Source organism: Lycorma delicatula, chromosome 13, assembly GCF_047948215.1.
Source record: "Lycorma delicatula isolate Av1 chromosome 13, ASM4794821v1, whole genome shotgun sequence".
Lineage (NCBI taxonomy): Eukaryota > Metazoa > Arthropoda > Insecta > Hemiptera > Fulgoridae > Lycorma > Lycorma delicatula.
In genome coordinates, this window is record NC_134467.1 from 31,373,722 (window position 1) to 31,395,775 (window position 22,054).

The 22,054-nt window shown below is 33.5% G+C and overlaps 1 protein-coding gene across 1 annotated transcript in view; it reads left to right on the top strand.

Annotated features, from left to right (window-relative positions):
• Window positions 1–22,054, top strand: part of LOC142333875 (diuretic hormone receptor-like) — a 635,861-nt gene that overhangs the window by 472,596 nt on the left and 141,211 nt on the right. The window contains exon 7 of the mRNA XM_075381453.1: window positions 3,149–3,229. Within this exon, the coding sequence (XP_075237568.1) occupies window positions 3,149–3,229 (81 nt within the window). The remainder of the gene's footprint in view (window positions 1–3,148; window positions 3,230–22,054) is intronic.

A 22,054-nucleotide genomic window follows, 5' to 3' on the forward strand; every position in this document is an offset into this window, starting at 1 on the left:
ACTTTGACAACTCATTTTAGAGTCTAAAAATAAGAAAAAAGTTCATATAAACATAGGTCCGTAAACGCTTCGTTAGTGAGTTATACAGAATGAAAGATTTCGCCCGATTTTCAGTTCCTCCGGGTAAATTAAGGCTTTCTAAAATTCTGGGAAGGTAAATTAAGGGGCAAATTTAATTGTTTCTTATGGTTTTTGAGATGGGAAATCGAAAAAAATAGCTCCCAGAACTGTATCTCTCTTAGTTTCTGAGATATCACATGTAAAACGTCAAAAATAGGGTCAAAAAACACATTTTTTTTACGTTTTACGTACAATAACGTTGTTAAATTGGCAATAAATCATACATTTTTTAAACATAAATTATAGAGAATTTAATTATAACAAAATTGATTTAAATAATGTCAACAGAAAACAAATATAATTTTAAACATGTCGACTCTTATTAACAACAAAACCGACGAAAACTTAGAAGAAAATGTTACAAAAAAGAAAACAGATGTGTCTAGTAGGTACAATAATTTTATATCTACGGAAAACAAGTTGGCAACACTGATTTTTTTCATCACAATTTGTTTAAATACATTGTTGTCAGTTAATTGTGGTAATGTGTTATAAACTTTCGCTGATCAATCGTGTGTGCAATATTACGTCGAATTCTTATCTTATATATAATAAATATATATATATATATATATATATATATATATATATAGATAAAACCTTTTACTTCTGGGTTATAATATATTTTTTCTGTTTAGCCTCCGAAACTATCGTAAAGTATTACTTCAGAGGATGATAGGTACGAATGTAAATGAAGTGTGTAGTCTTGTACAGTCTCAGGTCGACCATTCCTTAGATTTGAAGTTAATTTAATCCCAACCACCAAAGAACACAAGTATCCACTTCCTAATATTAAAATCCATAAAATGTTATTCTTGCCTTTGCTAGGATTTGATACTTAGAATTCTCGACTTCGAAGTCAGCTGATTTGCGATGACGAGTTAACCACCAGACCAATCCGGTGGGTTATCAATTAAACCTGTTACTCTTCATGATCTGCAAAATTTAGTTGTTACAGCATTGAATTCAATAACTCAGCTACCAATAAACTCAATTGAAATAATTAACTGTTATTTATAAATCTCGATTTTTACATCCTTTTACGAAGTAAAGGAAGTATTGTGATACCAAAAAATTTCGGTTTTTAGATTTTAACGGAAATTTCAATTTGATCATCCCTGAATCCATTTTGTCTATTTTCGGCGTGACGTCTGTACGTATGTATCTCGCATAACTAAAAAACGATTAGCCGTAGGATTTTGATATTTTGGATTTAGGATTGTTGTAACATCCAGTTGTGCACCTTTGATTTCAATCGGCTTGACCATAAGTGTCCAAAAAAGCACAAAGTTGGATTTTGGGGTTTTTCTTAACTGCAGTAATAAGCTCTCATTGAGAGATTATCAACGATATGTCAAAAGTGGTACTTATTTTCATTGGTTCCAGTGTTATAGCCAAATAAAAGTTTAATTAATGAAATATTTGGATCTTACAAGGAGAAGGTACATACATCGGTTCGAATCCGACTTTATATACAATTTTTTAACTTTTTTTTTAAATTTATATATATTGATCTATTAATAATTATTAATTAACCTCTGATTGTAAAACAAACAAAAAATTACAATAAATAGTAATTCAAGAAAAAAAATATATATGAAAAAAATCAGAAGTTATTGTGAAATAAAACTATGTACTTTTCATTTTAAAAAAAATGTCTAGTGTATATGTAATTTAATAGGCGTACAGGGAAGATATGTGTGCCCACTTCAGATTTTTTTTTTTAAATGTATAATTTTTAGTATTTACTTTAAATGTCGGTAAGACTATAAGAAATTGTTTTTCATTTCTAACATTTAACTAAAAAATTTTTAAAAAAATTGTAAAAATGTTTAAAACCTTTCATTATAAAAATAAGAAAAAATACGTAAACAAATGATAGAGGGAAAGACTACAACCGTGTATGATATAAGGCTCGGTGAATTGTAAAATATTTTTTATTATAATACATATATTATTAGCAAAGGCAGCCATAACAGAAGTGGATGAAGAACTTCTACACAACCTTTCCTTTAACACTTACAAGTAAATGAAATTAAACCAGCAATTGCTACTCCTCCGGAGTAGGGGTCGCATTGCTCCCTCCTGATAGTTAGTGCCCCGTTGTGGCGTATTCCTGCTAGCCTATGAAGCGTTAGCACCGAAAGGACTTCAGTGGACGGTCTGAAGGGGAATTGCGTCGGGAGGACAGGTTTCATAAGCCTAGCCTTCCACGGTCGGCCCATAAAATGGGTTCGATAACGCCGGTTTAACAACGGATTGGAATCCAATTAAATCCGTCCTTAAAATACTAAATAATAATAAACAAAACTTGAAAAAATTAGACCCGCTATTAAAAATTAACCCTTTTAAAAAAACAAGCCCGATTAGAATGATCCAGCAGCAAGGGACTCTGTCCAGGTTCTGCGATAAAGTAGGGAGTAATAAACTCCTGCCAACTTTGCATTCCATTCCATTCCATATTATTAGCATTAATACTATTTATATTGTTTTTTTTTTCTTTTTAACTGAATTTTTCCAGTTAATAAATTTAAAAAAATTAATATAGTTAATTTTTAATATAAAAAATTAATATAGTTAATTTTTTTTAGAAAAAATATATATTTTTCGTTAATAAATAAATCTTATACTAAATGTATCTGGTTAGGATTTACAATGAAATCACCTAAGGGATTTAACTGTACAATAAAATATTTAAAAAATTAATAATAATTATTATTTATTTCAAAACAATAACAGCAGGCTTATGTCCAATTACGTTCACTTTATGATAAATAAATTTTGTAGCGTAAAAATGTAATGTCTGACCGGGTTTCGAACCCGGGACTTCGAGATGGATGGTCGAGACGCTCCCACTTCACCACGGAAATCGGAAATATAATAATCAGAAGAAGATATCATCGAAATTGATAATATTGGTGAAGAATCTTTTTATTTTTAAGTTTTTTTTTTTTTTTAATTTAAATGTAAATTTAAATGTATTTATAAAATAAATAATTTTATTTATTTTTTTTGTTTTTGTTTTCAGGACTTTATTTATATATGCTTGTCGTGGAAACATTTACAAGTAAAAATATAAAACTTAGAGCTTACGTCTTGATCGGATGGGGTAAGTGTTTGAATTTCTTATTAATATTTTTTTTATTTAAATATAAAAGATAAATTGTCTAACCTTTATTATTACAAATAAATTTGTTTCATATTTAAATTTTATTTATTATATGTACTTAAAATTTTAATCAACAAGAAATCATTCAATACAAATATTAAAATTTGGAATTATGTTAATTTCGTAAATCGTTTATAAATCTTATTTCTAAATATCCGGTCTGTTAAAATTTTTTAGATATATATTTAAAAATATTTTTATTTATTCATTTTTATATTTATTTAAAGTTTCTTCCTGTTTGTCCAATATACAAACAGGAAGCCAACAAATTTATAATCCAACACTTATATATATATAGATTAAATAAATACAATTGAAGGTTTGATAAAACATTAACAAAATGAACATTACGAAACTTCACAAAATTTAACCTTTCCCTTTTTTACATTTACCCTTTTCTCCTTTTCCCCCTTTTTTCCTTTTTTCTGTACCCCTTTCCTTTTCACCATTTTCCTTTTTTCCATTTTAATTTTTATCATACTCCATTACCATTCCCCAATTCCGCCTTCCCTTTCCGTTTCCCCTTTTCATCACTGTTCCCTTTCGTTCTCCCTTTTGTATTTTCCCTATTCCCATTTCCCCTGCCTCTTTCCCCCGTTATTTATTCTTCTTTCCCTTTCCATATCCTTTTCCCGTTTTTACTTTTCCTCTTTTTCTTTTTTTCCTTTTTTACCTTCTTCCGTTTTACCTTTTTCGAATTTTCCCTTCCTACCTTTTCCCCGCGCGTCATTCGGTCCAGTAGTTTTTTAGTCTATAACGAGGACACAGATTGGGAACATTAAAATTGAATCGTAAAATATTTAGGTAGCGTGTATTCCTTTTAAGTCGAACAGATAGCACCGTTTTTTGTTGTTAATTAACAGGAGTGTTTTGATTATTTAAATAATAAATAATTGCAATAATTACTGAATTTATTAAATAAATACTCAAAAAATTACGGTGTTAATTAGTCAAGGTTAGCGAACGAAGCCAGCGTAGGTTAAGTTTGGTTAAATTATATTTATAAAATAAATATTTATTTATTTATGTTAAACTTATATCGGCCCATTTTCCACCGACTACTTTGTTTTTAAATAAAGCTGTAGCTGCGGTGGCGTTAATACATCAAGACGTTTACTACATATTAATATAATTCGTTTATCCGAATTTGAGATATACATTTTTATATAAAAATAACAAAATTACGGACAGTTGGAGAACGAAGGAGAAATTCCTATTTTTCGTAAGGATATGTTTTGTTTAGTTTTAAAAGTAGAATCTGGAAAAGTATAGCCAGCCCACCATTTTAGAAACTCTGTACATATAAGCATCAGGTAAATTGTTCACGTAATTGATATAAAAATTTTCTGTGTTTTTAATAATAATAATTTGTAAAAATGTAGTTATTTATATTAATACTAGGTATAGAATGACCATATAATAAACTTTATGTGTAAAGTAAATACTTGTTTTATAAACTTTTGAATTTACTAAATTATTTTAAAACTCATTTTCTGCTTAACACTAGGTGGGATGTCTGATTAAATCCATCCTGGTCGGTACACCAGAAGAAAAACTAATAAACTTTAGCTATATAACTTAAGGATAAAACGAAATTACATCCTGTTTGATTTATGTATGTACTGAACTTATTTCTTACGGGTTAAATATTATGTTACAAATTACAATCGTAAAATTTTAATTTATGTAAATTATAACCTTTTTTTTTTTTTTGTTAAATTTATAAATTCAATTGAAAATTTTGGATTTAAATAAATATATGGTTTTAATTTATATACAATTCGAATTTCCAGTAATCCGATTCAAATTTGTTTAAAATTATAGATTTTTCTATTAAAAAATTTTCTAATTTTTTTTTTGTCCGGTCATTTGACTGGTTTACTATAGCTGTCCAAGATTCCCTAACAAGTGCTAGTCGTTTCATTTGAGTATACCCTCTACATTCTACATCCCTAACAAATTGTTTTACATATTCCAATTGTTGCCTGCCTACACAATTTTTTTCCTTTTACCTGTCCCTCCAATATTAAACTGACTATTTTAGGCAGGATGGCTTAATATGTGGCCTATAAGTCTGTCTCTTCTTTTAACTATATTTTTCCAAATGCTTCTTTCTTCATCTATTTGCCGCAACACTTCTTTATTTGTCACTTTATCCATCCATCTCATTTTTAACATTCTTCTATAGCACCGCATTTCAAAAGCTTCTAATCTTTTTTACCTCAGGTAGTCCAATCGTCCAAGTTTCACTTCCATATAAAGCGACGCTACAAAGATGTACTTTCAAAAATCTTTTCCTGACGTTTAAATTAATTTTTGATGTAAACAAATTATATTTCTGACTGAAGGCTCGTTTCGCCTGTGCTATTTGGAATTTTATATCGCTCCTGCTTCTTCCATCATTAGTAATTCTACTTCCCAAATAACAAAATTCTTCTACCTCCATAATCTTTTCTCTTCCTAGTTTCACATTCAGTGGTCCATTTTCATTATTCCTACTACATTTCAGTACTTTCATTTTGTTCTTGTTTATTTTCATGCTGTAGTTCTTGCGTAGGACTTCAACCACGCCATTCATTGTTTCTTCTAAATCCTTTATACTCTCAGCTAGAATTACTATATCATCAGCAAATCGTAGCATCTTTATGTTTTCACCTTGTACTGTTACTCCGAATCTTAATTATTCTTCAACATCATTAACTGCCAGTTCCATGTAAAGATTAAATAGTAACGGTGATAGGGAACATCATTGTCGGACTCCCTTTCTTATTACGGCTTCTTCCTACGTTCTTCAATTGTTACTGTTGCTGTTAGGTTCCTGTACATGTTCGCAATTGTTCTTCTATCTCTGTATTTGAACCCTAATTTTTGTTAAAATGCTGAACATTTTATTCCAGTCTACGTTATCGAATGCCTGTTCTAGGTCTATAAATGCCAAATATGTTGGTTTGTTTTTCTTTAATCTTCCTTCTACTATTAATCTGAGGCCTAAAATTGTTTCCCTTGTCCCTATACATTTCCTGAAACCAAATTGGTTTTCTCCTAACACTTCTTCCACTCTCCTCTCGATTCTTCTGTATATAATTCTAGATAAGATTTTTATGCATGACTGTTAAACTAATTGTTTTGTATTCTTCACATTTATCTGCTCCCGCTTTCTTTGGTATCATGACTATAACACTTATTTTGAATTCTGACGGAACTTTCCCTTTATCATAAATATTACGCACCAGTTTTCATAATCTATCAATAACTTCCTCACCTGCACTGTGCTGTAATTCTACAGGTATTCCGGCTACTCCAGGAGCCTTTCTACCATTCAAATCTTTTAATGCTCTCTTAAATTCAGATCTCAGTATTGTTTCTTCCATTTCATCCTCCTCAACTTCCTCTTCTTCCTTCATAACACCATTTTCTAATTCATTTCCTCCGTATAAGTCTTCAATATATTCCACCCACCTATCGACTTTACCTTTCGTATTATAAATCGGTGTACCATCTTTGTTTAACACATTATTGGATTTTAATTTATGAACCCCAAAATTTTCCTTAACTTTCCTGTATGCTCCGTCTATTTTACCAATGTTCATTTCTCTTTCCACTTCTGCACAGTTTTCGTTCGCTAGTTTGCACTTCCTATTTATAGTATTTCTTAATTGTCGATAGTTCCTTTTATTTTCTTGATCGCTAGCATTCTTATATTTTCTACGTTCATCCATCAGCTGCAATATATCGTCTGAAACCCAAGGTTTCTACCGGTTATCTTGGTTCCACCTAAGTTCGTTTCTGCTGATTTTAAAATTTCCTTTTTAAATACAAATTTTTTTTCTGACATAAAATAAATTTGATAAGCGTATGGTTGGACTGCATTTTGATTCCTGATCTTTTTGATGTACGGTTCTAATTAAAATTGAATTTAATTGTAAAGCTTTAATAGAATATCCTGTTATTATGTAGAGTTATCTCTCAGTATCTATCCGTTAATTACAGAAAATGAGTAAATCAAAACCTTTTGTAGATACTGACCAGATAAATTTTCTGTAAAAAATATATTGTTGTGCCATCCGGTCAGTGACACAGTAATTAATTATACTGAACTGTTGGTTTTTTTTTAACAAAACAGTATTATATTGTACATATATCAAGTTGTGAACACAGTAATATTATATATAATTTATTTATTCACTTAAAGTTATAAATTAAATTATTAATTTTGTCCGCCTTCGTCCGATGATCCCGGGTTCGAATCCCGGTTAGATACATTTTTTTTACACTAAAAAAATATATTTCCACATTACAAGCTTCAAAAAGATTTTTTTTTGTTTATAGGTCTCTCTATATATATAAATTTTTATTTTTCTATACAGTTTTATCTTATCTAAATTACAAAAATTAGCTAAACCTGAATATCTAATTTGTTGTTTTATCAACGTATTTAATTTCTTTACATGATGTTATTTAAATATGTCTTCGTACTTAAAATTACTTCATTTCATAATTTATCAACGCACTTTTATTATCATCGTTTTTCTGTATTAAAATATTCTTATTCCGTTTTCCTTATTTTTATCCGTTTTACTTATCGTTCATTGTTTCTTTATAATGAAGTTTTATACTTTACATAAATATATTCAAGGATTTTTTTCTGTTTTTAAATTTACATTTGATTCTAGCAGTCGTGAATCCTTGTTAGATTTCTCTTTTCTTCCTTATTATATAAAACTAAACGATCAGGAAGCTTCCCCCCATGGACCCCCGCCAATATCTCTTCATTACTCTCATATTTGTGAGAAATAATAATAGAGATAACAATTAAGGGAGCGGTCCCAAAACTTTTTGATTGTGTACCCTTAATACGAAAATAATTTTAAGTTGTACCCCATATAACATATTCTCTTCTCTCTCTCTATATATATATATCTGCATGTGTATGTGTGTGTGGATGTATGTGTGTCGGTGCGCGCGTGCGTGAGTTTGCGTGTGCACGTGTGTTTGTTGAAAAATCAAATTATTTATTATTTATACTACTTCTTTGGCGTACCCCCAAGAATCACATTGCGTACCCCTTGGGGTACGCGTATCACAATTTAGAAACCACTGAATTAATGCCTTTTCAATTATTAGCTACCACTGTATTATAATTTCTTCAGAACAAATAGTCGGCTATCTTAAAAATAGTAGTTATAGCTGGTTATCCATCCTTCGTACGGGTCAAAAAGCATTTTGCACTGTTCTCGTCATTGCCCCAAATAGACTGCGAGGAGGTAAACGTATTTCATTCCTCCTTTTTCTTGTTTTTTTTTTTTTTTTTTTTTTTTTCATAGCTTTATAAGAAAAAGTATTGTAAACAGATTTTGATATGTAAGGTACCAAAAAAACCGGATGGAAATTTTCCGGGTGTGTGAATATTCTTATGTACGTGTGTGTGTGTGTTCGGCGTTACCTTCTTTAATCATCTTATATATTCAGAACTACTGGACCGATTTTGACCAAACGTGGTCAGATTACTTGTATATATATGGGGCATTGATTCCATTAAATTTTCAACTTAAAAAGTCATGGGGGTGAATATGTAGAGCAAGGTCGCCCTAAGAATTTTTCGCCTAATTAAAATCATAATTTTCTTAGACACATTTGTTAAAAATTAAAAAATAACAATATTTGCCAAAAGAATTTTTACAAAATCGCACATCCACCTTAAAAAATGCTGTAAACTAGTGGCTAAGTGAGCATACTTCTATTTAAGTTGTAAAATTATATTAGTTTAGTTAGTGCCAACCGTTTCTGGTACTACTGCCACACCCGTGCGAATTCAGTACGGTATTCGCGCACGCTTTAGTTAGAATCATTAAATGAAATAAACGAAAAAATATTATATTTAAATAAAATGATGTATATTTTTAATTAAGTTGTGTGTGTGTAGTGTGTCTAAGCCGTACGTCACACAGTTGCACGAGTTCCCGGAAATATTTTAGGAATATTTTTTTTATTTTCCCGGAAAATCCTACAATTGTGTTGTCAGCTTTTTTTATGTTGTTAACGTTTGTTTGTTATTTCTGGAACAGTTTTTTGAGCAGTATAATCTAAATAAATTTATATATAATATTTACAGTTTTTTCTTTCTCTCTCTCTCTCTCTCTATATATATATATATATGTATATATATATATATATATTTATAAAGATTATTTTCACAGGAAACTCTGAAATAACCCAGATACACTAAACCTGTGCTAAAAGCATTAACTCTCCAAGTGGATACCAGCCACTTGTCTGCTCGTATGATTGATTTATGGTCATCCATAAAGCAAATAAAATTGGAAACTGGTGGCACTTATTAAAGGAAAAATTTAATGGAATGTATATATCGAAAAAAAGATAGCTGATTTAGCAGAAAATTTAATTTCAAATTCTGAAAATGGTCTTCGAATTCGATTTTACCAAACGTTGTGGCCATAGTAAAGTTAAATATTGCAATGTAACGTAATCCGGTTATTACCGCAACCCATTAAAATCATCAGCTTGAAAAAATTAAACATTGCGTAACAAAAATATTCCTATGTCCTTTCCAGGTATAAAAAATATATTCATCCGAAATATCAGCCCAGTCGGTTGAGTAGTTTTTGCGTGAAAAATTCACAATTAACACTATATTTATTTATGTACTAGAATATTTAAGTTTTTTAAATAAGTACCGTTTTGATATATGTCCGCTGCAGCGAGGTTGTAGCTGTTTCACGTCTGTGCACTGAGTAACTAGTCTATTTGCTTGCTACAAGATACACAAAAATCACTCGACTTTTATATATATACTAGCAGACCCGGCAATGCTTCCCTGTTGCTAGATTTGAATATATATATATATATATATATATATATATACAGAGTGTCCCATATAAAACGCAACCCAACCTTATACTGGTAGGTATTGAAATAATAAAAAGGCATGTGTAAATAATATAAATGTAATTTTTATTATCACCATCCATTACCTTACATTTAGACTAAATGTTGGAAGTGACCGCCATCTTCTTGAATACAAGCTTCAATTCTTTTTACAGCGTTTCTTGCAACTTTTTTCAAAGTTTGTAGCTGGATATTTAATACAGCTTGTTCAATATCGACATTCAATCGTTCAAGAGTTCGTGGTTTGTCGCTGTAGGCTTTTTCTTTGAAGTAACCCCGTAGAAAAACATCCGCCGCAGTCAAATCTGGAGATCTTGGTGGCCACAAGCCTCGACCGATAACACGATTACCAAAGTATTCCTCGACGAAATCAGAAGTTGAACCTGCGTATTGCGATGTCGCACCGTCATGTTGTAGCCGGCAGTATCTGTCTTCCTCTTCCAAGAGTGCAATGAACTGAAATAAAATATACTGATATGGTTCTGCGTTAATGGTGTACTCGAAAAAAATAGGACCGATTATTTTCTTCCGCGATATCGCGCACCACAAGCCCGACTTCTGCGGGTGTAATTGTTTTTCGTGATAAACGTGGGGATTTTCAGCGTTCCAAATTCTACTGTTTTGGCTGTTTACGTAGCCATCTGAATGAAACCGTGCTTCATCTGTGAAAAATAACGAATCCATAACGTTAATTCCCTCACGCAGAAATCGACGGAACCGGTGACAATATTGTAGCCGTTTTTCTTTGTCGCGCTCAAGAAGTCGTTGAACCGTTTGAATGCGATAAGGTCGTAACTGTAATCGTTTGGTCGCCCGATGAACAGTCGATTTAGACAAATTAATTTCAGCAAACAAACTTCTGATCGATTTATTTGGCGAGGCGAGTAATCGGTCTTTGATTTCAGCGACTGTATCTGTATTCAACACCGACGCAGATCTTTTGTGTTCCTTGTTATTAACAGAACCGGTCTCTCTAAATTTTGCAACTGACCTTAATACTGATGTTTTGTTAGGAGCTGGTTTATCTGGGTACTTATGGCGAAACAAATCTTGACCTGCAACCGCTGATTTCGTACTGAAGTACGATTCGACAATGAAAACACGTTCATCTAGCGATAACACCATCTTGTCTCTAGCAATACGCTGAACGTTATGATTGCATTTTTGTTACTATCGGTAGTGTTCTACTGCGTCGCCGCGATGTTTAGATGTTGGACGAGTCCATTTCAGTAACGAGTAATTTCAGTAACTTTTAAAATTTCATGGATGAGTGATTGATGGGTTGCGTTTTATATGGGACACCCTGTATATATATAGATTAAATGAATACATTTGAAAATTTGATTAAACATTAACAAAATGAACATTACGGAACATTACAAAATTTAACCGTTCCCTTTCACCATTTCTCACTTTTCCCGCTTTCCATTTCTCTCTTTCATTTTCCCCACTTTTCCTTTTCCCCATTTTCATTTTTTACCACTTTCCGTTTCCCCGTTTTATCCCTTTCCACCCTCTTTCCCCCTGTTCTTTTCCTCTTTTATTCTCCTTTCCCCTTTTCATTTCCTTTTCCCATTTTTTTCTTTTCCCCGTTTTCCATTTTTTTCATTTTCCCCTTCTTAATTTTTTCCCTTTTCCGATTTTTCCCTTTCTCCCTTTTTCCCCCGCGCGTAAATCGGTGCTGTAGTTTTTAATCTATAGCGGAAAAATATATCGGAAACGTTGAAGTTGAATCGTAATATATTTAGTATAGTTGTGTTGCTTTTATGCAACAGATAGCGTTGATTTTTAAAAAAAGCATGTTTTTAGCTGTCACAGGTGTGATATCTTAGGTATATAAATAGTATGTATTATAAAACACGTGCATTTCAATGCAATGTTGTGTTGTAATTTTAAAGCATCGATGAAGAACTTTCGGAGATTTAAGATTTTAAACAAACGAACATTTACATTTATAGATATATATAAAATAGATATTAAGTAATGGAAATACAAAATAAGTAAAAAAATTATAAAAAATTTATAGATAAAATTTATAGATACGATAAAAGATTTATTTTATATTATTGAAAATAGGATTATCTTAAATAACTTATAAACTCGATATAAGTAAGACTACTTTTGTAAATAACAACAATAATAATAATAATATTGTTTGACAGAAATTGTAAAAGATTAAATTATGTTACGTAATATTACATTACATATAGTGAGAGATAGTATACGTTCATTTATTGCGTAGAGCGTAACAGAGTATACCCTCACACCCCTTTGTAATCACTTACACGATGCAACCTTTATTAGACATGAGGTCATAAGGTCATATAATTGTAGTGACCTCCGTTCGCTTAGGTCACATGCATTCGATAATAATAATAATAATAATTTATTTTTTACTAAACAAACACGCAATCTTATTATATATTTATTAAAACAAAAAAATTTAATTAATTAATTCAAGGTCAAAAAAAAAGAATAATTTAATTTTATCCTATCAGGTTTTATTTTACTTAATGTTTTATCATTGTGTGTAATCAGTTATAGAAACTTTTTTTTATAACTACATGGATTAGAGACGGTAGAAATGGATAATCTACGACACGAACACTCCCCTGTTAAATATCAAGGACTTTTAATCTGTGTAAAATATGAAAAAACGATTCTTATTATTTCCTCATCGCACGCCCTAATAATCAGGCAGGATTTTAATCTACAGCATGTATGCTTCTGTAACCAAGGCTGTAGATTTTGTGTACATATCTCCGGTTAGTACTTTATGTACTATTCTGACCGTGGAAAATAGTCCAGGGCTGTCTGCATCGCTTCTACAACCCATTTATTGTTTTCATTGCTTTATTCAAACTTGTGAGGTCTTCTACGATAAAACAATATCATTATCCTAGTAAAGGCAGTTACGTTTATACGGATTTGAATACTAGATCGTGAATACCTGTGTTCTTTGGTGGTTGTGTTTCAATTAACACAATATCTCAGAAATGGTCGACCTGAGACTGTACAAGGCTACACTTCACTTACACTATACATATCATCCTCTGAAGTAATACCTGACGGTGATTCCCGGAGACTAAACAAGGGAAGAAAAAGAAAAAAAGGGTCAACCCAGGCGAATCCTGGAAACATTTCAGGGGTTCCTTGGGGACTCGTAGGACCAGAGACCAAAGTTCGCTTTCCTTGCTATTTTCGTGTTTCCAGAGAAACGGACCCCCTAGTCACCCGTAGAGCTCGCTTTGGTCGCGATTCCCGTTTACCCAGAGGGCTCCGCTCCCTATACCCCCCGAAGTTGTTCGTTACCCTCAAAGTTCTGAGAATAACGTTGATAAATAATTTTATTCATTATTATATTTCTGCCAGTATGGCAGAAATAGCTTATAATCTTTCGTCGTCAAAATAATGAAGTATAAAGCATAATATTTTTTTTTTAACAAATATCTGTAATTCACAATTTCACCCTTCCTGATGATGGAGAAATAATGAATATTTTTAACGTCTTAATCTTCAAGAGGGATGAAACCTCTATCAGTGGCTTATAAACTTCCCTTCTCCCTTTTTTTCCGGTAATTACCGTTCAGATAATACTTCAGAGGATGATATGTATGAGTTTAAATGAAGTGTAGTCTTGCATAGTCTCAGTTCAACCATTCCTGAGATGTGTGGTTAATTGAAACCCAACCACCAAAGAACACCGGTATCCACGATCTAGTATTCAAATCCGTGTAAAAATAATTGACTTTACTAGGATTTGAACGCTGGAACTCTCGACTTCCAAATCAACTGATTTGGGAAGACGCGTTCACTAGACCAACCGGTGGGTTGGTCCCTAGGATAACATGAATGTATCCAGCAGATTTGAAAGCTATCGTGAATACCGGTGTTCTTTGGTGGTTGTGTTTCAATTAACACAATATCTCAGAAATGGTCGACCTCAGACTGTACAAGGCTAAACTTCACTTACACTATACATATCATCCTCTGAAGTAATACCTGACGGTGATTCCCGGAGACTAAACAAGGGAAGAAAAAGAAAAAAAAGGGTCAACCCAGGCGAATCCTGGAAACATTTCAGGGGTTCCTTGGGGACTCGTAGGACCAGAGACCAAAGTTCGCTTTCCTTGCTATTTTCGTGTTTCCAGAGAAACGGACCCCCTAGACACCCGTAGAGCTCGCTTTGGTCGCGATTCCCGTTTACCCAGAGGGCTCCGCTCCCTATACCCCCCGAAGTTGTTCGTTACCCTCAAAGTTCTGAGAATAACGTTGATAAATAATTTTATTCATTATTATATTTCTGCCAGTATGGCAGAAATAGCTTATAATCTTTCGTCGTCAAAATAATGAAGTATAAAGCATAATATTTTTTTTTAACAAATATCTGTAATTCACAATTTCACCCTTCCTGATGATGGAGAAATAATGAATATTTTTAACGTCTTAATCTTCAAGAGGGATGAAACCTCTATCAGTGGCTTATAAACTTTCCTTCTCCCTTTTTTTCCGGTAATTACCGTTCAGATAATACTTCAGAGGATGATATGTATGAGTGTAAATGAAGTGTAGTCTTGCATAGTCTCAGTTCAACCATTCCTGAGATGTGTGGTTAATTGAAACCCAACCACCAAAGAACACCGGTATCCACGATCTAGTATTCAAATCCGTGTAAAAATAATTGACTTTACTAGGATTTGAACGCTGGAACTCTCGACTTCCAAATCAACTGATTTGGGAAGACGCGTTCACTAGACCAACCGGTGGGTTGGTCCCTAGGATAACATGAATGTATCCAGCAGATTTGAAAGCTATCGTGAATACCGGTGTTCTTTGGTGGTTGTGTTTCAATTAACACAATATCTCAGAAATGGTCGACCTGAGACTGTACAAGGCTAAACTTCACTTACACTATACATATCATCCTCTGAAGTAATACCTGACGGTGATTCCCGGAGACTAAACAAGGGAAGAAAAAGAAAAAAAAGGGTCAACCCAGGCGAATCCTGGAAACATTTCAGGGGTTCCTTGGGGACTCGTAGGACCAGAGACCAAAGTTCGCTTTCCTTGCTATTTTCGTGTTTCCAGAGAAACGGACCCCTTAGACACCCGTAGAGCTCGCTTTGGTCGCGATTCCCGTTTACCCAGAGGGCTCCGCTCCCTAGACCCCCCGCAGTTGTTCTTTAGCCTCAAAGTTCTGAGAATAACGTTGATAAATAATTTTATTCATTATTATATTTCTGCCAGTATGGCAGAAATAGCTTATAATCTTTCGTCGTCAAAATAATGAAGTATAAAGCATAATATTTTTTTTTTAACAAATATCTGTAATTCACAATTTCACCCTTCCTGATGATGGAGAAATAATGAATATTTTTAACGTCTTAATCTTCAAGAGGGATGAAACCTCTATCAGTGGCTTATAAACTTCCCTTCTCCCTTTTTTTCCGGTAATTACCGTCCAGATAATACTTCAGAGGATGATATGTATGAGTGTAAATGAAGTGTAGTCTTGCATAGTCTCAGTTCAACCATTCCTGAGATGTGTGGTTAATTGAAACCCAACCACCAAAGAACACCGGTATCCACGATCTAGTATTCAAATCCGTGTAAAAATAATTGACTTTACTAGGATTTGAACGCTGGAACTCTCGACTTCCAAATCAACTGATTTGGGAAGACGCGTTCACCACTAGACCAACTGGTGGGTTGAACTCCCTTCCCTATGATAACATGAATGTATCCAGCAGATTTGAAAGCTATCGGCCGTTGGTTTTTGCATGACAAACAAACTTTAATATAACACAAATCCCCGTTTGAATGTTGAAAATTGGAAGATTGGTTGCTAAGAGATTTACATTTACGAATCACCATTATTTGGTAAATCAAGAGTGTACCTGAGTGTATATATATATATATATATATATATATATATTTCCCAGATGTAAGACATCTAAAAACCTTTTCAGTTATGCCAAGAAACATGGGTAAAGATCTGGTTGCAAGTGATTGAGTAGTTTTTTGATTTTGCCAAACAAAAAAAAACCCTCTTTCTCTTTATATAATAGTATATACATATATACGAGGTGTGGCTATTAAATAACGAGACTAATGCTTCTATAAAAGAATTGCGCATGTGCCAAATTCGTACGACCAACAGCTGTGAAGCCTTCTCTTTCGATTGTTGTCACTTTGCTTCTGTAGACAAATTAGTCTATTCGTCGCCTTCATTTGCATAACATATGTTTTTTTTTTGTTTTGCCAAAAAATGATAAGTGTTTTATTATACCTAAGGGAAAAGACTCCCACCGCGCTGCTGTAGGAAGCTAATTGAGAAGTATGACTGGCTAGTAGCCACATTCAGACTCCAGGCGCTTTAATATGGTGGACAGGTACTTGCTGGGTTCAGCGGCCTAGACGTGGCAGCGAATTGCTATCTTTGACAACGTAGGGTGGTGGACACGCTAACGAGTGGTGTTTGATACCACGCTTATTCCGCTCAAGCTTTTACGTTAACTCTAGGAGCTATTTAGGACACGTGTTGCTAAACTGTTTCGAGGTTCAGTAGCCGTTTGTGGCACAGATATTCGGTCTTATGCTTTAGGGCGACCGAATGGGGTGGTGGCGGGAGTAATTCCAAGTAAACCAAAAACCCCAGACCTAAAATCTAGAAAAAGTTTTTTGAACATATTTTTTCTTCTTACCTTATCGTCTATAAATTTATCGTTAATAAATTTATATATTTAGGGAATATTTATTTAAATATTATTCTCCACCTTTAAAAAATAAATATATTGTTTTTTCGTTTATTTCTTTATTATTTACTATTCTTATGGTAGCCCTGAAAAGAGCCATTTTTGTCGTCGATTGGCTGAGAAGGGCTGTTGTCATCAAATGGCTTCGACGGCACGAATTCCTAATCTTGTGGTTGCCCTGAAAAGGGCTATTTTTGCGTTACCTCTGAGAAGAGCCGTTGGGTCCGGAAGCTGGTCTCCGGCGAAGTCGGGGAGTTGCGGCTCGTCCATTGAAATCATAACGGGCTTCCCCTCAGCGGTAATTGGGTTCCCACTACAGCGTAGCAGTGATGGCCCCCAGAGCCCCGCAGTTTCGGGTCGACGTCCCTCGCCGGCGCGGCCTAGGCGGTTTTCCCCGAGTGATCCCACGCTTGGCCGGATCCTGCTGCTGAGGCCGCCGGCCCGGGCGATTGAACCCCGGTGAGCTGGACCTGGATCGGGAAGGTAGCGTCCGCGTCCAGCGGCTCTCTTGGCAGACCGGCCAGGCCTGCTGCTCCGGCGAGGATATTGGCATCCGCCGGGAGGTTCCACGTTTCCAGGAAACTTCTGTTTTCTTTCATCTTCTCTTCTTGGTCTTCACCAGGTGGTGGTCGATGATGAATTAAAAATTCACTGTCATACACGCTCTTTTATTGGAGTCTGAGAATAGTGGGGCTGCAGCGCCGCTATGGTGGGAGAACTGCGCGGTGGGAGTGATGCTGTATTAGCCCGTACATATACTGTGCACCAGCTCTCATCGTTGCTACCGTGTTCGCCCGCCGATAAGAAATTAGGCATATATGTGGTAACAAGATATACAATAATAGATAATAAACAGTGTTTAAGCGTTCCATATAATAAGGAAAAAAAAGAAAAAATTGTTACAAAACTCTTACCGGGCCGATTTCACTTATTAAACAATGAATAATCATAAAAATTGTATTATTCCTGTAAATGTGATATGTATTACTTCTAAATGAAATTGGACCGCATTCTTTTGCTTATTATATGGAACGCTATAAAAAAAATTTGATTTTGGAGTTTTTCTTAACTGTAGTAATAAGCCCTCATTGAGAGAATCTCAACGATATACCACAAATGGTACTTATTTTCACCGGTTCCTAAGTTATAGCCAAATAAACTTTTTATGAAATATTTGGATATTACAAGGGGAAGGTACATGGGTTCAAATCCGACTTTACTCCTTTTTTTAATTTTTTTTTTAATTTAAATATTGATTTATTAATAATTTTTAACCTCTGATTGTAAAAAAAATTACAATAAATAATTTTTTTTTTTTTTTTTTTTTTGTCTTCAGTCATTTGACTGGTTTGATGCAGCTCTCCAAGATTCCCTATCTAGTGCTAGTCGTTTCATTTCAGTATACCCTCTACATCCTACATCCCCAACAATTTGTTTTACATACTCCAAACGTGGCCTGCCTACACAATTTTTCCCTTCTACCTGTCCTTCCAATATTAAAGCGACTATTCCAGGATGCCTTAGTATGTGGCCTATAAGTCTGTCTCTTCTTTTAACAATATTTTTCCAAATGCTTCTTCTATTTGCCGCAATACCTCTTCATTTGTCACTTTATCCACCCATCTGATTTTTAACATTCTCCTATAGCACCGCATTTCAAAAGCTTCTAATCTTTTCTTCTCAGATACTCCGATTGTCCAAGTTTCACTTCCATATAAAGCGACACTCCAAACTACACTTTCAAAAATCTTTTCCTGACATTTAAATTAATTTTTGATGTAAACAAATTATATTTCTTACTGAAGGCTCGTTTAGCTTGTGCTATTCGGCATTTTATATCGCTCCTGCTTCGTCCATCTTTAGTAATTTTACTTCCCAAATAACAAAATTCTTCTACCTCCTTAATCTTTTCTCCTCCTATTTTCACATTCAGCGGTCCATCTTTGTTATTTCTACTACATTTCATTACTTTTGTTTTGTTCTTGTTTATTTTCATGCGATAGTTCTTGCGTAGGACTTCATCTATGCCGTTCATTGTTTCTTCTAAATCCTTTTTACTCTCGGCTAGAATTACTATATCATCAGCAAATCGTAGCATCTTTAACTTTTCACCTTGTACTGTTACTCCGAATCTAAATTGTTCTTTAACATCATTAACTGCTAGTTCCATGTAAAGATTAAAAAGTAACGGAGATAGGGAACATCCTTGTCGGACTCCCTTTCTTATTACGGCTTCTTTCTTATGTTCTTCAATTGTTATTGTTGCTGTTTGGTTCCTGTACATGTTAGCAATTGTTCTTCTATCTCTGTATTTGAACCCTAATTTTTTTTAAATGCTGAACATTTTATTCCAGTCTACGTTATCGAAAGCCTTTTCTAGGTCTATAAACGCCAAGTATGTTGGTTTGTTTTTCTTGAATCTTTCTTCTACTATTAATCTGAGGCCTAAAATTGCTTCCCTTGTCCCTATACTTTTCCTGAAACCAAATTGGTCTTCTCCTAACACTTCTTCCACTCTCCTCTCAATTCTTCTGTATAAAATTCTAGTTAAGATTTTTGATGCATGACTAGTTAAACTAATTGTTCTGTATTCTTCACATTTATCTGCCCTTGCTTTCTTTGGTATCATTACTATAACACTTTTTTTGAAGTCTGATGGAAATTCCCCATTTTCATAAATATTACACACCAGTTTGTATAATCTATCAATCGCTTCCTTACCTGCACTGCGCAGTAATTCTACAGGTATTCCGTCTATTCCAGGAGCCTTTCTGCCATTTAAATCTTTTAATGCTCTCTTAAATTCAGATCTCAGTATTGTTTCTCCCATTTCATCCTCCTCAACTTCCTCTTCTTCCTCTGTAACACCATTTTCTAATTCATTTCCTCCGTATAACTCTTCAATATATTCCACCCATCTATCGACTTTACCTTTCGTATTATAACAATAAATAATAATTCAACAATAATAATAATTAAAAAAATATATATGAAAAAATATCGGAAGTTAGTAATGTAATAAAATTTTGGGTACTTTTCATTTTAAATAAATGTGTACATGTTGTTTAATAGGCGTACAAGGAAGTTATGTAGTGTCCACACAGATGTTTTTAACTTTTAATATTTTTCTCTTGCTCCTTCTTCGTTTTTATTTCTTGTTAATGCTTTGTTATGTTGTGTTCAAGTTATATCAAACAGAAGTGTTTTCTTCGTTTACTCTTCTTATACAGTTATATCTTCTGTGCTTGTTTTATCTGTTTTTATCTTTCTGTCCAAATATATTTTGACTTTCACATTTTCTTTTACTTTTTCAGGTTCGTGTGTAGTTCAACCTTTTTCTTTGTGTATTTTCTCATTAGTGCCGTATGCAGCGTTTTTATTACATTATTATTTTATCCGTGTACTCTAGTTTTTTCATTCCCCCGAAATTATGTGCCGGTTTTTTTCACGCATACATTTGTCATCTTAATTCTCTGTTACGTACTTTTTTTATAGTTATTTTTGTTAATGAACTAATTTTGAATTCGGTTTCTGGAAATAATATTCTCCTTCTTAGCCGTATTTATTTATTCCTTCTGCTTCGATTTCCGCAGAATATCATCCATACAGGCTTTTTTTGCTTCCAGGCTCGAATGTTTTCTTCTGTCGCCTTTTGATTTTACTTTGGTTCATGCGCTGGTAGCACTGTAATTAGGTTTAGCATTTTATACTTGTTATCTAATTTTTCTATCGTTTTCACTCTTGGCTTCTTCACTGAAAATATATTTTCAGTTCATAAAGTTGTTTAGAGTGCATGTTTATTAAATTAGTTTTTTTCCTCGCTGGTAAACTTTAAACAACCACGCAAATATCACTTCTTATAATTTCATTCTTTTTCTTTCAGAAGTTCTTTATTATTTTGAGCTTTTTTTCAGTTCATGTTCCTCTTTTGAGTTTTTCTTTTCACCTACAGGAACCGTTAATTTAAAAATTTTCATATTATTTTCCATTTAGACAGTCATTTTCTGTAATTTTGAACTTTTCTTTCATCTGTTTAACATAGACACCTTAACTTTTATAATTCCAGAGTTGACTAAAGATCTGTTTTCTTTAACTTTGATTGGTCTATTCGGATTATTTGTCCATAATATTTTACTCGTCGATTTCTTATCTCTTTATTTTATCTCAGTATGTAGTCTTTTTGCGTTCTTTTAGGACAATATATTCTTCTTTCTATCTTGAATAGATTATCTATTCCAATTATGTTTGTAATTTCCATGCGGTACAAGATAACTGGTCTTAAACCTGTGCTATAATATCTTTGTAAGTATTTTTGTGTAAAAGTTTAGTTTATAAAACGTTTTTTTGTAAATTATAATTTCCGCTTACCAATATTATCGGTAGTGATTATGTTTTAACGCTTTCGGAAAATATTATTTACCTCTTCAGGAACACATGTTAATTAAATATATATTATAAATTCACTTCACATATATATTCGCTATATGGTTACTTGCTTTTCCCGTGGTGGTCTATCTTTTTATTTTATATTTATTAGTCAAGTAACCGGAGGCAGATGCAGTCACACATACAGTAACGTTGGCATATCGCATTCCCCGTTGCTCAGTTGTTTCAGTCGAACGGGATCGGGCTGTGTGTATTCGGTCGCTTTCCAATCTTGACTGTCTTTCGTCTTCAGTCTCTGCCGCACGAACAGTTTTCATCATACGTGCATTGTTTTGTATTTCTCCCGATTGAAGAATGTCTTTTAGGCACGGTATGATGTTTTGAAAAAGATCACAGAATTTAAAAGATTGCAGTTAAATACTTTACACTCTTTTTCTTTTTCTTTCTTTTTATTCCACCTACTCCTCTGGAACGGATCTACAATCAAGTTTGACTCGCGCCAGAGGAGTGTCCTTTACTCTAGCTCGCGTCCCCGCCCGCCGGCTGTATGTCCGGCACGCGGCAGGTCAGTTCACCGGTTAGCTCTTTTATTTCGTAGGTGGAAATTCCACCTACGACAAGCCGTCATCAGCGAGCGGTTTCTTCTTGACGAGCTTCCTCATCTTTCTTCTTTATAACTGCGGTTATAAACGACGAGATCACATTAAAGTTATCCTCG